The following is a 17,551-nucleotide window of genomic DNA, read 5'->3' on the forward strand; positions in this document are numbered from 1 at the left end:
ATCACCACCATGAGAGCTTAATCGTGGCCATAAGGATATTCAGAACTACATGTACCAAATGCAAAACATCAGATTTGTTCCTGAATATAGTCCATATTAATCCATATTGTCTTACTCTAGAAAACCAAATTAATAGGGAGTAATACAATAGACGTATACACTCAAACTAATACAGTTGCAGTACTGCAATTCTACTATTGTATTATGAAACTGAGCCTTCACTGACATATCACTCTGCGTTAATCTCCTTTATCAACTCAGTTGTTATTATCATTAATAACAATTACCACTACGATAAGGTTCATTTTACCATGCCATGATCCTTAATGTTTCCTCAATATTACAGTGAGATAAGCCTTCACAAGACGTAAAGCAACATCCTAATCAAATCAAGACGTGTGTCCTGACAAACATTATTTTTGACGCCATTCTGTATTATGTTGATGTTCAAATGCTATCTTAGGTCTGACTACGTTATTTGAGGGAGAAGTGAAGTAAACTGATTATAATGAACCAAATTAACAAATTAGCAACAATGAAGTGTATTATACTGTAATTTAGTTGCAATAAGCTGCCATGGCTTTGATGAAAATAGCACACAGGGAACGTGTAGAAAAAGCTTGTGTTCAAGTAGTAGTAACCATGCATGGCTAAGAGCATTCCACTCCCATAGCCTAAATATAAGCTGAACAGTTGGCTAGCTGAGGCGTTACATTTATTGAAAATATCTTCATGAGCATTGCTTTATATCATAATTATGAATATAGTTAATAAAATATTGAAGTGTAAGAGAAGATACTAAGTCAGTGACATCAAAGCGTATATACACACTGTAGCAACTTGTTTACAAGAGCTAATGTGTCCCTGAAGGGAATAGCCTGGTTATTAGCAAACAAAAACAAGTGCTGTGAACAGCCTCTTGCTGCGGGAAGTATGAAATAACAGCAGAGAAAACGGCAGTGTTTTCTAGGGCGTATCATACCCACCTCCACCCTCAACCTACTTCTGACAGTTCCGGGCAACATGTAACATAGCAGTAAAAAAAAAAAAAAAAGAAGGTTGTAGACACTTGTAGTTGCCATTCAGATGGTGGAAGACGGATAAAGACTATATGGTAAAAAATGCATTGAGTTATGAGGGATACTGAAGCCAGTTTATGTAAATAAGTGTCAAAAGATTATGCTCAGAATATTTTGAGGGGATATCATTGGGACAGTCACAATAATACTGTATCTAAAATCGGTTGGTTTTCCATGATCAGTTTGACCTATATTCCCATCCTAACATAGCATGTAAATGTATAGTAGAATATCTTCAAATGCTAATATTTTCACAGTGGAGTCTATCACTAACCTCTTATCCGATTAGAAGCGCTTCATCAGGTGTCTTTGATGAATGCTTCAAGGTCACCTGCATTCACATACCAAACACAAGTTTAGTTCACTGTCTTTGCATGTGCTGGAAAATACAACAACAACTTTTGTTGACAGTACTTCTACGTCATAGGCCTATGGGCCTACAATTAGACCATTTAAATTATATATTTTTAATCATCCACAACATATTGTAAGTTAACAAAAACCGGTCTGTAGGAATATAGGCTAATTTGAATTATAAAGTGGTTTATAAATAGATAGTTTGCACATTTATATGTAGATAAAAAAAATACACTTCCCTACGTATTTAATTGGACAGTGAAGCTAAAACTTTTCATTTGGCTGCAAACTTCAGCATTTTGGATGTTTCAAATGTTTCATATAAACGCCACCTCTTCAAAGATAATGTTATATAAGAAGTCTCAGTCAGTCCACCCCCCCCCCCCCCACCCCCACAAAAAAAAGAAATAGCACTTGTTTCTTACTTATAGCACTAACTTTGCTGATAACTTCTTCATTTAGGAAAAAGTTACTTCCCACGACTGTGATTTGTGGTTGTCTCACCTAGCTATGTTAAGATGAGTGCACTAACTGTAAGTCGCTGTGGATAAGAGCGTCTGCTAAATGACTAACATGTCAAATGTAAATGGGACAGTACAGAATGCCACATTTTATTTTAGGGTATTTTCATACATTTCTGTTTTACCTTTTAGAAATTAAAGCACTTTATGTATCTAGTCCCCCAATTAAACTGTTGACTAATAATACACACACAGTATAAGTTAATTTGTCCAAATACTTGACACCTTCAAATGAGCATACTAGAGACATAAAGTGCTTTAATTTGTAAACGGTAAAACGGAAATGTATGAAAACACCCTCAAATAAAAGGTGACATTCTGTACTGTTGCCTCATAAGACACATTTGATCACAAATCCAAGATGCTTAAGTAGAGACAAATGAAACGTTTTAGCTTCACTGTCCAAATAAATATGTAGGAGAGTGTGGATGTATGTAGATCTATAGATCTACATACTATATCTAGTTTGAACAAGATTGAAATTGTGTGTTGGTCAGCAGTCTACCGGTATACTGATTGTGGGCCTACATAGGCTCTGACTGTGTTTATTTGTCACTTGCAGTACAGCCAACAATTTATAAACCGACTGTATGTACCGTCTTGATACATACATACATACATACATACATACATACATACATACATACACACATACATACATACATACATACATACATACATACATGCATACATAAGAACATACATACGTACATACGTACGTACGTATGGGCGGCAGGGTAGCCTAGTGGTTAGAGTGTTGGACTAGCAAGTTCAAAAAACTCCCGAGCTGGCAAGTCTGTCGTTCTGCCCCTGAACAGGCAGTTAACCCACTTTTCCTAGGCCGTCATTGAAAATAAGAATTTGTTCTTAACTGACTTGCCTAGTTAAATAAAGGTAAAATTCAAAAATACATACATACATAACGGGTACAAAGGACTTGATGAATACTTTTAAAAAATGTTAAAGTTCATGCTGAGGCACTACCTTGGCAAATAACTTCCTTCTCGCTATGCTGTCTCAAAAATGACTTCACTTTCCTCTCTCAACTTCTGCCGTTCTGGAAATGGCACTTTTGCCGTTCAGTACGTATAATAAAAGGTGGCAAATGCATTGACTTTACATTTAACGCGTGACACAACTCTATCTGAAATTGTAATCGACTACTGGACACAACACCGTTTCTAAATGAAATGGAAAAGGACAGCGTCAACCCAAGCTTTCGTTCTGCTCAGTCCTCAGGTACATGTTGCTCATTCAAAGTTGGGGCGTGGTTTATACAAATACAGTTTCCCCGCACCTCCCTTTGTGGGCGTGAGGAGAAATAGGGGGCGTGTTTCGTGTAGTCGCATACGTAAACACCGGCATGCCGTCTCAAAGCCACGTGGTCCCTCATTGACAGCTCCTTTGACAGTGACAGATACTGCAGCTCTCTCTCATCTATTTATTTTGCTTGATTATCAGCCTTTTTTCCCCTCTTTTTGCCATGGTCTTTTTCCATACTTTCTTCTCTTTTCATATTTTTGTGGGAGTTGATTATTTAAAGCTATAATCCTTTATTGAAACAATAAAGCTTTATACCTGAAAAGTAACCACTTTCAAATGCATAGACAGCTATGGATGCAAGGACTGACCATCCATGATATCAAATGTATGTTTTGAGGCTATACAGTGTTTGTTTCCATTTATGTTGTTTACAAACATTGGAGCTTATATTTTGGGTTCTGATGGGGTATGACAGTTGAGCTAAACTCTTCAGCTATTTCTAAGTTATATTCTTCAAGAATCAATGGGTATATATGATTAATTCATAAGGCAAAACATTTACGTAGCAACTAAGGACTCTTGCTTTAAACTGTGGTATCTTAGAATAAGCTTATCTAGTGAATTAATATACTATTATAGGCTGAAATGTAAATACTGGCCTTGAGGTCAGAACTGTAGCTCTTGTCTTTGTAGTTAATTTATTGACTAATATTACTGATTGGCCAATGGGGTCCCAGGACCCAATCAGTCCTAGAGGGGAAGGAGGAAAATCAGCAGTGCTGCAAACCTTGACGCCTGGATTTGAATACATCATGAAAATTTGCATTGAAGCCCTTCTATAGCCTATTACATTTTGTCACAAATTAGTATAACATTGCACAACATTACTGTAATAACAATATCATTTTTGGTTTCATTTGCATGAGAGTAGGACAACACATAGTGTATAGGCCTATTTGAACAGCTTGACAGGTCAACCCCAGAGACCGCTCACAGCACTTTATTTCAGTGTTCACTAAAGGGTCATGGAAGGGAGCCTGAAATTCCCCAGTGCTCTGACTGAATGAAAGTTCCTGTGGAATGTGGTTCATTAGCACCCCCTCCTAAAAAGACAGCAAGGGGGCTTTGGTGAGGTTGGCCTGCAAACAACAGCCTGATCTTAGGGCATGCCCTATAGGGTACAATGAAGTGGACCTACTGTATAAATCAATCTTCCCCTCACCCTTCTGTGCTGTTAACTTTCTAAAATCAATCGCAAAATGAATTGAGTGCACATAGATAGAATACTTCCATATCTTTCTCTTCATGTTTCCCTCTCTCTCAACCGCACAGTGCACCTATGTTGACTTAAAGTACCAGTCAAAAGTTTGGACACACCTACTCATTTTAGGGTTTTTCTTTATTTGTACTATTTTCTACATTGTAGAATAATAGTGAAAAAATCAAAACTATGAAATAACACATATGGAATCATGTAGTAACCACAAAAGTGTTAAGGAAATCTAAATATATGTTATATTTGAGATTCTTCAAAGAATCCACCCTTTGCCTTGATGACAGCTTTGCACACTCTTGGCATTCTCTCAACCAGCATCATGAGGTAGTCACCTGGAATGCATTTCAATTAACAGGTGTGCCTTGTTCAAAGTTAATTTGTGGAATTTCTTTCCTTCTTAATGCGTTTGAGCCAATCAGTTGTGTTGTGACACGGTAGGGTAGGTATACAGAAGATAGCCCTATTTGGTAAAAGACCAAGTCCATATTATGGCAAGAACAGCTCAAATAAGCAAAGAGAAATGACAGTCCATCCTTACTTTAAGACATGAAGGTCAGTTAATCTGGAAAACTTCAAGAACTTTGAAAGTTTCTTCAAGTGCAGTCGCAAAAACCATCAAGCGCTGTGATAACACTGTCTCTCGTGAGGACCGCCACAGGAGAGGAAGATCCAGAGTTACCTCTTCTGCAGTGGATAAGTTCATTGGAGTTACCAGCCTCAGAAATTGCAGACCAAATAAATTATTCACAGAGTTCAAGTAACAGACACATCTCAACATCAAATGTTCAGTGGAGACTGAGTGAATCAGGCCTTCATGGTTGAATTGCTGCAAAAAAACACCACTAAAGGACATCAATAATAAGAAGAGACTTGCTTGGGCCAAGAAAAACAAACAATGGACATTAGACTGGTGGAAATCTGTCCTTTGGTCTGATGAGTCCAAATTTGAGATTTTTGGTTCCAACCACCGTGTCTTTATGAGACGCAGAGTAGGTGAACGGATTATCTCCGCATGTGTGGTTCCCACCGTGAAGCATGGAGGAGAAGGTGTGATGGTGTTTTGCTGGTGACACTGTCAGTGATTATTTAGAATTCAAGGCACACTTAACCAGCATGGCTACCACAGCATTCAGCAGCAATACGCCATCCCATCTGGTTCGCGCTTAGTGGAAATATCACGTTTTTTTGGGCCTATTTTTGTTTATTCCCTCCATTCTCTCTAGCTCCTTGAAGAACGGAAACTCACCATCCAGTCCAGATAGGCAACATTGGTATGGATGTTTGTAGTCTGTGGTAGTCTGTGTGAGTCCTTTTGAAGGTCTTCATGGCTGAACTGCCCACTTCTCTGATGGACATAGCAAGGGGAACCATCCACTTCACACACTCCTCAACGTTGGACCACGTCAGAGCTGCACAGATCAAGAGGGTCTGGTTCGGGACCAAACACTGACTAAACAACCTCGGTAGATATAGGTTATTGGTATAGGCATGCATTGCAAATCAATAGTGCTCAACTAACAGACTCATTGAATATGTTGATTGATATTAATAATTTCAAAAATGCAATACTGCATGTGGGACTATGGGAAACCTGAATATGTGATGAATATCAGTGCTGTTTTACTGCTACCCCCCTGCCTTGCCTCAGGGATGAAAATGTGTCACCAAGTGGCTTATTTGACATGACAAAACACATTTCTATTGACCCTAAAGTGTCACAGTCAGCCTCCCAATTGAAAAATATGTGACCGAATTTTAATTAAGAGTACATGCACCTTTTTCTTGATCAAAGCGGGATTACTACATCAATTTAGTCATTCCAATGTTGACACATGGTGCCATTTTAATTGCAATGTATGAATGATATAAAACACAAACGCTGGCCTAAGACTGTTACTATATGTAGGTGGAATCCCTTCAGCATTTTCAGTGATTGGTGTCTACTGTACCCCCTATCTAGGTGTGAACTCTTGTGCGGCTGGTGGCTTAGCCAATGGGCACCTGCTGCTGCCACAAGCGTCTGAGCTGCGAGAACAAAGGGGCCATTGAGCGCATAACAGCTGTTGTGCTGTTTCCTGCCTGGCTGCCTGAGGGTCCCATGCCCCAAGAGCCTGTCTGATGGGTGAAGCCCCCCCCCCCCTATCTTTGAAGAGACAGCAAGGGCCGCTGCTGCTTTAATGCAGCGTTAATCACTGAACATTGATGCAGAACAGTCAATGTGTGTGAAGAGCACCAGAGCAGAAAAGGAACAGTCCATATTTTTTCAACAATCGTTGGAAATGGTTGAAAAATAATATAGGGGATAACTTCAGATGGCATGGTTTATTCACATTCTTGCCATTAGTAAAATAAAAATAAAAGAGTGAAGAATTGATGTAGACTGAATATCCAAATTATTTAGTAAGACAATACTATCAATACATTTGATAAATGCATCTGATAAATTCAGCTGGCCAAAGAAAAACAAACCCTTAGGTGATCCAATCTGGTTTGTGACAAAGTGAAGGACCAGAGAATTAGACAAGTACAAGAATTACTCCCAGCAGCATCTGTCGAGTCGTCCCCTGCAAGTCTCACAAGAGAGCAGCTTTGACAGTGAAAGCGTCATACTGACATCTAGTGGATTAGTCCTGTGCATCTTTAAGCACACACTCCTTGACTGCAAGCAGAGGGCACTGTCTGTCAGTGAACGCATGAAAGAGACAGCCATTATAGAGGCCATCCCTATGCTCCATTTTGTTTTCATTCAGATGACTTTCATTTTTGTCCCCTTTGATTCCAAATTGTGGCAAGTGAATTACAGTGAATAAGAATACAAACAAAACGACACGGAAGATGATCTACACCTTTCACACACCTCCGTTTTCTGTACTTTACATTAGCCCAGTGCACCACCTCAGATGTCATCTTTGTGACCAATCCATTAAACTTCCTACAATATTTTGTGAGTTTAAAGAAAAGCAGATGTTTCTAGCGATTTATATTTTACAGAAACATGCATTTATCGCACTGTTCTCTTAAACAGTTTAAATCTTATGTTATGAACTTCAATAACTTTCAGCATAAACTTTAGTTTAGCGAGAGGCACGTATAGAAATGGTAAGGCTTTAAAAGGAGCATCTAAAGGTGCGCCACATTGAGAAGCATGAACACTAATGAAATGGTATAGTACCAGTCAAAAGTTTGGACACACCTTCTCATTCAGGGGTTCTCTTTATTTTTTTTACTATTTTCTACATTGTAGAATAATAGTGAAGACATCAAAACTATGAAATAACACATGTAAAAAAATAAAAAATAAAGTGTTAAACAAATCAAAGTATATTTTAGATTCTTCAACGTAGCCACCCTTTTCCTTGATGGCAGTTTTGCACATGCTTGGCATTCTTTCAACCAGCTTCACCTGGAATGCTTTCCCAAAAGTCTTGAATGAGTTCCCACATATGCTGAGCACTTGTTGGCTGCTTTTCCTTCACTTTGCGGTCCAACTCATCCCAAACCATCTCAATTGGGTTGAGGTTGGGTGATTATGGAGGCCAGGTCATCTGATGCAGCACTCCATCACTCTCCATCTTGGTCAAACAGGACTTACACAACCTGGAGTTGTGTTGGGTCATTGTCCTGTTGAAAAACAAATGAGTCACACTAAGCGCAAACCAGACGGTATGTCGTATCGCTGCAGAATGCTGTGGCAGCCATACTGGTTAAGAGTGCCTTGTCTTCTAAATAAATCACTGACAGTATCACCAGCAAAGCACACCCACACTATCACACCTCCTCCATGCTTCACGGTGGGAACCACACATGCAGAGATCTGTTCACCTACTCTACATCTCACAAAGACACGGGGGTTGGAACTAAAGAAAATCTCATATTTGGACTCAGACCAAAGGACAGATTTCCACTTGTCTAATGTTCACCGCTTGTGTTTCTTGGCCCAAGCAAGTCTCTTATTGGTGTCCTTCAGTGTTTTTTTGGTAGCAATTTGACCATGAAGGCCTGATTCTCACAGTCTCCACTGAACAGTTGATGTTGAGATGTGTCCGTTACTTGAACTTTGAAGCATTTATTTGGCCTTTCATTTCTGAGGCTGCTAACTAATAAACTTATCCACTGCAGCAGAGGTAACTCTGGGTCTTCCTCTCCTGTGGCGGTCCTCGCAAGAGACTGTTATCATAGCGCTTGACGGTTTTTGCAACTGCACTTGAAGAAACGTTCAAAGTTCTTTATAATTTCCAGATTGACTGACCTCCCGGTCTTAAAGTAATAGACTGTCATTTCTCTTTGCTTATTTGAGCCGTACTTGCCATAATATGGACTTGGTCTTTCACCAAATAGGGCTATCCTCTGTATATCCCCTACCTTGTCACAATAACTGATTAGCTCAAACAAATGGAGGAAAGAAATTCCACAAATTAAGGCACACCTGTTAATTGAAATGCATTCCAGGTGACTACTTCATGAAGCTGGTTGAGAGCTTACAAATCTGTCAAGGCAAAGGGTTGCTCTTTTGAAGAATCACAAATATCGATTTGTTTAACACTTTTTTTGTTACATGATTCCATGCGTCTTTAAATAGTTTGTTTTGACAAATTTTGCATGGATTTTTTTTTATTTATTTATTTATTTTTTTTAATCAAGAAAAACCCTGGAATGAGAAGGTGTACGGCACATCATTGCCAGTGACACATTAAAGTCTGCTCTATATATAATTTTAGATGCGTTACATAACTACAAAAGCCATCATATTGTACATTTGTCATTAATCCAACAAAGATGTTAACAATTTCAAAATACAACCACATGGATAACGCATTTAAAACCGATGACAAGTTGATTTCCATTGTGGGCCTATTAAAATGGTTAAAAAAAAATATTTAAAAAAATTAAAAAAAGGCTAGGTCTACTGTAGCATAGGCCTGCCTACACATACAGCGTAACACAACAAATTATAGGACGGTGTCGTAGGCTACAGCAGGATTTCATCAGTAGATTAGCAAACTCAGGCTCCTAAACTGAATTAGATGGTGGTGCCAGATGGTGATGCTGTTGGCTAAAAAGCTGTTATCATTGGCCTCTCCAGGATGATGAATCATTGGCTCCATCCAGAATTGTCAGACAAATCTCAAATGTGGCAACACCCTAAAGTACAAGGCAGACCAACACAGCCAACCAGCCAATGATCTACTGTGCACAGCCGGCATGCATGTTGGTCCGTCTTGTCCTTAAGACCCATCCCTGGCATGGCCAGGCACGACTCCAACACCATCATTAAGTTTGCCGACAACAGTGTTAGGCCTGATCACCGACAAGACAGCCTATAGGGAGGTCAGAGATCTGGCCGTGTGGCACAAGGACAACGACCTCTTCCTCAACGTGATCAAGACCGAGGATCGTCGACCACAGGAAGAGGAAAGAGCACGCCCACATTCTCGTCGACGGGGCTATAGTGGCGCAGGTTAAGAGATTCAAGTTCCTTTGTCCAAATCAAACTATCATAGTCCAAACACACCAAGACAGCCGTGAAGAGGGCACAAGGCCTATTTCACCCCCCCCCCCCGCAACCCCAGGAGCTTGAAAACATTTGACATGGCTACACCATCGAGAATCCCGACTGGTATGGCAACTGCTCATCCTCCGACCGCAAGGCACTAGAGGGTAGTGCGTCCAGCCCAGTACATCACTTCAGCTCTGCCTGACCTCTATACCAGGCGGTGTCAGAGGAAGGACCTAAAAATTGTCAAAGACTCCAGCCACCCTAGTAATAAACGGTTCTCTGCTACCACATGACAAGCTGTACCGGAGCACCAAGTCTAGGTTCAAAAGGCTTCTCAACTTCTACCCCCAAGCCGTAAGACTCCTGAACAACTAAGCAAATGGCTACCCAGACTAGTTGCATTGCCGCCCCCCCCTTTACACTGCTGCTACTGTTTATCATCTATGCATAGTCACTTTAAATCTAGTACGTACATATTACCCAGACTAACTGGTGCCCCTGCACATTGACTCTGTACCGGCCTGGTAGAACCAGCCTGATCATTGAGTTCGCCAAGCTATTTCACAAGCAGTAAAACAGAATAGTGAACACAGCAGTTAGGGTGTTTCAACCAGGCTACAATCCCTGGACAAGGCAAAGACCCACAACATTGTAAAACATAAAAGCTGTCTGCGACAGAGACTTTATTTAAAAAATAAGTAGCAGCATCTCATTTCAAAACAAATATCATACATTTTGGTAAAAACTCAAATGCAAGAGAGAAAGTTGCAGAGTTAAAATACAATCCATATTTCTGCTTCTGAAGCAGGCTGTTCCACTTGTCCATTTTGGCAGCAGAGCTACTGGTCCCCAAACCTGGCAGTATTATCTTTCTCAAAATGGCAAGCGTGAGCTACACACACACACATTCATCCACTGTTCCATCAATCCAAGTCCACCTTCTTTAGCAGCACTCAGAGCCGGTGACAGCTCTGGGTTTTTGGCAGGTGGTCCAGCTTGGCAACACTCCAATTAAAAATTGTCAATCCCTCAAAAAAAGGCAGAGGCATCCAAAAACATCCATTCACCTTAGCACAATTAACACATGCACGCATGTAGAAAAAGCATTTGAGCACATGTTGGTGTAATGCCACAGATTTCTCCCAGTCCTACAATATCTTGGTCCCCATACTAACCCAATGGAAATCAAGAGACGGTGCCCTCTGGTTTCTCGCTGCTAGGGGGCGGAGTGAGCACTCCGGACGGTATTGGGGAACTCTGGCTGCGATCTACATCCACTTGTGGGTAGGAGCATGCCTTCGCCTAAAGAAACCAACAGAAGTCTCAATACAGGCGGCAACTCAGCTGTGTACCACTGAACACAAGAAACAAGCCGAGGGGGGGGGGGGGGGGGGGGGGATTATTCACTCTAAACAGCCTGATACAATGTCCAACCTCAATGTCAAACATTGGCATAGAAAACCATACAAACGATGCCCTCACCATCCAGTCCAGATAGGCAGCATGGGTCTGGATGTTATGCATGTCATCTGCTGGGATTCCTTTGAAGGGCCTCAGGGCTGAGCTGCCCACTTCTCTGATGGACATGGCAAAGGGGACCATCCACCTCACACACTCCTCAACGTCTAACCACTTCAGAGCTGCACAGATCAAGACAAAAGGGGTCTGGTTAGGGCTAAAAACACCCATGGCAAGTCCACCAAACCAATACAACTCAGTGGTTGGATTGAAGACATTGATTGACCTGAACAGCTTCAAAATGAAACTCCCTACCTGAGACTTTCTCCACCAGCTCCAGCGAGGAGAAATGGAACAGGGCAGAGGCAGCCAGCACTCCATAGCAGAACTCCAGAGATTTCACATCCAACACACACAGGTCCAGGAGCTATAGAGAGAAAACAAAATGAAAAGAAAAAAGATAACACGAGCACAACGCCAACTTGAGGCAATGAGCCATTCTGAGGAAACGTTAAAACATTTCCTTACAACGCCATCGTGTATAAGCAAAGGCAGTGTTGTCTGAGGACATATTTAGCCTTGTTGAGCTTCTTAGTATCTTACAACAAAATATACCTGTGAATCACATGCAGTGGCGGGAAACCTTACCTCAGCAATCTGTACAAACGTAGTTTGTGGGTACTGTGGGATGAGAACCTCCTCGGACTCTTTCAGGTAGGCAATCTGCATGTAGATGTTTAGCCAGGACACAGATGTCAGGGGACTCAAACGCCACTTCAGCTCCTGAGCAAAAGGGGACACAATAGGAAGAAGAGCCACATGATGATTTCATTACACAGAGAAGAGTCCCCCAGCCCAGATAGAAGAAACATGTACTGAGTCTCCTACTTTCAAGTTAAACAGGAACTACCATTAGCGACAGAGCATCATTAGGAACACATGTAGTCATTTTTAACAGTAAATGGCTAAACGTTGATCATGTCTCAACGAGTTTCAGACAACAATAAGGATGTGTAACCCATCCATACTGAGAAACACTGACGTAAAGTGTTTGAGGCATACCTTCATAATGATTAGCTCCATACATAAGATATCATCCTCAGTGCAGGCACCATCAGTAACATAGGCAAATTGATGCACCTTTGGAGGGTAGATTTCCTGAAAAGGAAAAGGGGTAGTGAGCATGTTGATAATCTCACTGATATATAAAATGGAGAAAATGACTTAACAGGTTTGTAGAAGAGGCTTCTTCCTACCTCCATTTTGGCAGCTATAAACAGAGAAGAGATGCCGATGAGCTGTAGTGTTGACTTGAAAACATTGGTCTGCGTGGCCATGAACCTATCAAAGTAATCCTGAGCCAGGTAGAAGGTTTCTCTGTGTAGCTTGTACACCTCGCACACCTGAGAGAGAAAACAAGGTTGAGAACACAAGGTGTAGGCAATGTCACAGAGTAGCCAAGGAAGAGATCCCCCACGTAAAAGCATTGATCATGGTTCTCTATACCATAGGTCTAACACGACCCAACTTTAAAGATCAATGCTGATTCAGAAGAATTGGGTTAAAGGCGGAAGACATTCAGTTGTGCAGCCGACGAGGCTTCCCCTTAGAATATGTTAGAGCTTAGCCAAGACGCATCACCCGAACGCCATATCTTCTGTCTAGCCCCAGTTGACTTAGATAAACTGGGGACCTACATCTATTGGTAAAACTAATACACTCACCACCTTAAGATAAACATGGATGACACTGATCAAGTAACATGAGGGTTTTGATCAAAGCAGTAGATGCACTGTGGGAGACAAATTTAGGCGGTTGCTACAGAGAGAGCAACAAACCTCTATTAGCCAGTCCAGAAGAATAGCCCTCATCTTGGGTTGGAGGTGTGGGTGTTTGGTCATGATGTGGATGTCTCGAGAATACGTCTCGTCTTTCTTCAACAGGTTGTTCCATACATCGTCCCTGCTTGCCCAGCTACAAAGAGAAACACAGCTATTTCAAATGTGTAGTTATCAATTTAAAAAAGGGGGATCAACAAAGAACCCCCCCAACTTGATTCAGAGTGCAAACACAGAGCTGTGAGGTTTAGTGTACAGGTACACATAATGGGTGTCAAGGAGGGAGCTGTTCTTATAATAGCAGACTGTACTCTTAGAGACGATAGCAGTGAGAGGACTACGTGGTCTGTTACATTCAAATGAAACAGGTGAACACATTGGTTATCATAATGCTTGGCCTTGGACAGTGTAAGTGCAGAGCTTAAGGTAACGAGGCAGTGCAATCTCCTAGTGAAAAAAAATCACACGTTACTTATCAAACATGTCAAGTAACCACGCCTGCTCTTTAGCAGCCTCACTGCATCTTGCCCATGTTGTCCCAGGTACCAGAAGTGACTCACCATAGCACAGGAAGAGGGGAAGACCTGGTGGGTGTGACAAATATGTTTTTGAAGGTGTACCGAGCGGAAAAGCCAGTGGTATTCAAGGCAACTGGTTGATCGACTTCATTGTCAGGCGCGGGGATCCGCCTGCACGGGCTTGTGAAAACCGACTCAGGATTCCAGCACACCTGCACAGGAGAAGGATAAGAAAAGAGAAGAAAGTCCACCGACCGATATAAACAAAACAGCACAAAGAGGATTCTGAAACTGACACCGATAGCAACCGATTAAACACAATTGTGTCATTTATTGAACAGTCCTGATCAACCTGTGTAGGTCACTGACTGGTGTGTGTTGCTAGCTAAAGCCAACAAATGCATGGTCTTGCAAGGGAATGCATTGGAATAGTACAACGCATGTAGTTACCGGAGTTCCACACTGTTTCTTTTTGATCATCTCTGCCACTTCATCTGGGTCTTGCAAATACTGAGGATTGAATAAGGAAAATGGTCATTCTGATAAAGCATATTTAAAAAGACATAGCCAGGTAACCATCTCGCTTCAGTAGCAATAACTTACAATGGCAACGTCTGCTTTTCTTTTCCTGGATCTCACTGTAGTTTCCTTGGGCATCTCATGATCAATAGACCTGGATTCCACATTTGTCCTGAAATGACACAGTAAATATTGAATTCTAATATGCATCCTGCTGAAATGCTAAGAAACGTGTTAGTTATTGCTCGCTAACTAGATAAGCCGCTGCTAGTTAGTTAGCAAGCCAGCTAATGTTACCTAGCGTCAACTTTTTTTCGTCACCTAGCTACATTGACAAGACTAGGTCAAACTGCAAAACTGAAACTTACCCATTTCTTAGCATTATAGCCCACGTGTATCACTCCAATATAGAGAACCTGCAAACATTGAACATTTTATTTCTTCAGAATTTTTTAGGTAATAACACCACAACCCAACCCCCCACGTAAGACTCACAAAGCCAACTCGTCAAAAGCTCTGGGCGCGGGCAAATGGAAGTGGGACAATGTTAAAGGACGACAAACCATATGAAATACTGCAACAATTGTCACAAAAACCACGAATACATCGACAGCAGATTCCACACTATCGCCTAAACCTAACAGTTTGACATACAGTCGATGGAAACTAGTTAATTTATTCTAAATGAGAGAGAGAGAAGCTGGACAGAAAATGGCCGAGCCACCAAGTATGCCATTTTCCATTCACCCGCTCTAACAAGCTTTCACAACAAAAAACTATCCATCCAATGTTGTCCATCGCCTATCAAATGCAGGATATTTACAATCTTATCACTTATTTCGAATCACGTTGAGGGAGTTTGATTGAAAAGTTGCAAGACTACTAGCTAACAAGAGATGTTACAATTATTTGCCAGCTTAACTTTACCTAAAAATATTCCCCTGCGAAGAAGTCCACACTTGGATGAAAGGATCAGACAAAATATAGCTACGGTTACTAGCTAGCTATTTCAATTATTGTTCGATTCGTGGCCTCTGTCATCAAAGGGGAGCTGTGAACTTTGCTAGCTACTTGTTCTTCGCTAGTGCGGTGAGTTTTGCGCCTTGGCTTATAAACTGCTTGCTGTCTACAAATCATAAGGGGCGGTCAGAGCGGGTGATTTAAATACTTGGCGCTGTTCAGTAATCATTCGCCGTTACATTTCAATGAACATTATTATTAGTCATTAATTGTTCAGAAGTGAAGAGTGAAATCACCTGAAATCGTATGTTGTGTGAGAAATGTACATTATAATGGTGTTCCAAATATTGCATATTTATCCGGCAAAAGGGAGGCGTGGCTGGTGCGGGGGCGGTGCTTAGAATCCGGAACCACAAAATACCGCGTGGCTAGGGAAGACGGATGTAAACAAAGACTGTATCCTTCTCAAAATTCTGCAAATCCGGACGTTATGCTGATTTTTCCTGACATTTTTGAAAATGTTTCTCTGTCAAGCCGACAGAATGGATCTTCGCTGTCCATAATCCAAGAGGTATGTCATTATTTTAAAATCAAATTAATGCCGCGCAATTTGCTAAACGAGAATGCTGTTGGAAAATAACAGTGCAGGTTTAGTAAAATACATTTTAAGCACCATCTTATGCTTTCATATATAATTCATACATGTGTGTTTTCTTATCAGAAGAGGAGGCTAATCTGCACATGTGCCTTTTCTCAGTCATAACTGTTATTTTAATATGTTTCATGAGCCACACGAAGAAAACACTGGATTGGCTGACAATCACTCATAAACGTCGAAACCTGCATAAACGTATACTTTGACCAGGAACGTGATCAAGCTAGCAGCTATATGGGAACGAGTCTCATTGCAAAGCCACTGTGCCTCCACATTGCAAGTGGTTTGAAACAATCACAGAAATTAAGTTTCTGAAACTCGTTGGACGTGCCAAATCTGTGGTTATTGGAATGATTCATGTTCAAGCTTTACCAGATAAAGATTATTGAGACGCATATGTCGTTTTTTACTCTCTTTTTGTTTTTAACTTTGATTTTTACGTTTTTCAGGCACACCTTTTGGAAGCATGGCCTCAAATTATTGAGGAAGCACGCCACGAATCTATCACAATGCAGGAATTGTAAGTATAAGCAAAGACAGAAGAACTCCGTACTTTTTGATGTTACTAATATTGTAGCCTATGTAAACCACAATAGTCATCCTCAAGGGTGACTGGAAATGAATTGTCTGTTGATCTTTTGAACAGGATGGGCTGATCATTGAGAACATGCATGACGTTCTGTACACATTCTCAATTGGACCAGAGGTGTGTGCCTCTATGACAGCAGTGTGTGCAGCGGGGAGGGGGATCTGTCCATCTCTGTTCAGATCCTGTCTGCAGCAAACAGCTCTTGATGTTGCACTGGCTTCAGGTTGATATAGCTGGCTTTGCTTATTACTGATTAATACATGCAGGCAAGAGTGCTTCAGGCTAGCCTGGAATTTTAGTTTAGTAGAAAGATCCGTATTAAGAGGTTGGGAAAATCAAATGTTTAGCTACCTATTTCGTTGTCTATTTCCAAGGTGTGGATTTTATCAGGGCAGAGGGATATGTCTTCTCACGTGTTGCTGATGAAGGCCTTTTGAATGCATGTGTCGGAGTCCTTTTGCGATACGTCAAGCAAATAAAGGCTGAACATGTACAGATCTTCACTGATATAAAAAAGAAGCACAGGTGAGCAATCATTCAAAAACATTCCAATCAGACAACCCCACTGGCTAGCCTAATGTCCTGATATGGTATTTCAGAAGGTTTTCAACATGCAAGTATTGCAGCTAATATTATCCCTACTGCAAGGAGATGAAAGGTACCATTTCTGACTTTTGTAGTAAGTGTAATTGGATGTTTTATGATTTGTGGGTTTGTGTTCCAAGCTCCCATGTCCTGACTTCAGATGTGAGCATAGTGGAGACGGCCAGAGCAACTGAGTTTTTTCCTCTCTGACGGGGTCATTATCACTGGAACAGCCACAGGGGTTCAGGCAGATCCAGTGGAACTCAGAGGTGTGTCCTGTCTCTGAATGCTTTGACACATACAGACATGTATGTACGGTATGACACATACACACATGTATGGTATGACGCACAAACATACTGACACATACAGTAATATAAAAAGACCCCCAACTCGTTATAATGAATACCAAAAAAAAACAAATAAGGCGTAGGCT

The 17,551-nt window shown here is 41.1% G+C and overlaps 2 protein-coding genes and 1 pseudogene across 2 annotated transcripts in view; 1 reads left to right on the plus strand and 2 right to left on the minus strand.

Moving 5' to 3' along the window:
- Positions 1-17,551, minus strand: part of LOC139411351 (tumor protein p53-inducible nuclear protein 2) — a 360,874-nt gene that overhangs the window by 338,565 nt on the left and 4,758 nt on the right. The gene's annotated exons all lie outside the window — the stretch shown is intronic.
- On the minus strand, positions 10,646-15,409 carry LOC139412152 (cyclin E1). Its single transcript, XM_071158968.1, has 12 exons — positions 15,254-15,409; positions 14,695-14,742; positions 14,411-14,498; positions 14,258-14,317; positions 13,850-14,019; positions 13,290-13,425; positions 12,708-12,854; positions 12,514-12,609; positions 12,100-12,234; positions 11,767-11,878; positions 11,476-11,633; positions 10,646-11,295 (listed from the first exon to the last, which is right to left on the minus strand). Exons 2-12 carry the CDS (start codon positions 14,706-14,708, stop codon positions 11,179-11,181), a joined length of 1,233 nt encoding a protein of 410 aa, XP_071015069.1. The 5' UTR covers positions 14,709-14,742; positions 15,254-15,409; the 3' UTR covers positions 10,646-11,178.
- LOC139412411 (uncharacterized protein F13E9.13, mitochondrial-like) lies at positions 14,857-17,401 on the plus strand (annotated as a pseudogene).

This window comes from Oncorhynchus clarkii, chromosome 6, assembly GCF_045791955.1.
Source record: "Oncorhynchus clarkii lewisi isolate Uvic-CL-2024 chromosome 6, UVic_Ocla_1.0, whole genome shotgun sequence".
In the NCBI taxonomy this organism is placed as follows: domain Eukaryota; kingdom Metazoa; phylum Chordata; class Actinopteri; order Salmoniformes; family Salmonidae; genus Oncorhynchus; species Oncorhynchus clarkii.

Excerpts from the sequence above, each read along its gene's own strand:
- LOC139412152 (XM_071158968.1), bottom strand. Across the intron at positions 12,610-12,707 it reads TTATAGCTGCCAAAATGGAG|GAAATCTACCCTCCAAAGGT; the intron begins GTAGGAAGAAGC and ends TTTCCTTTTCAG. Across the intron at positions 11,879-12,099 it reads CGTTTGTACAGATTGCTGAG|CTCCTGGACCTGTGTGTGTT; the intron begins GTAAGGTTTCCC and ends TTCTCTCTATAG.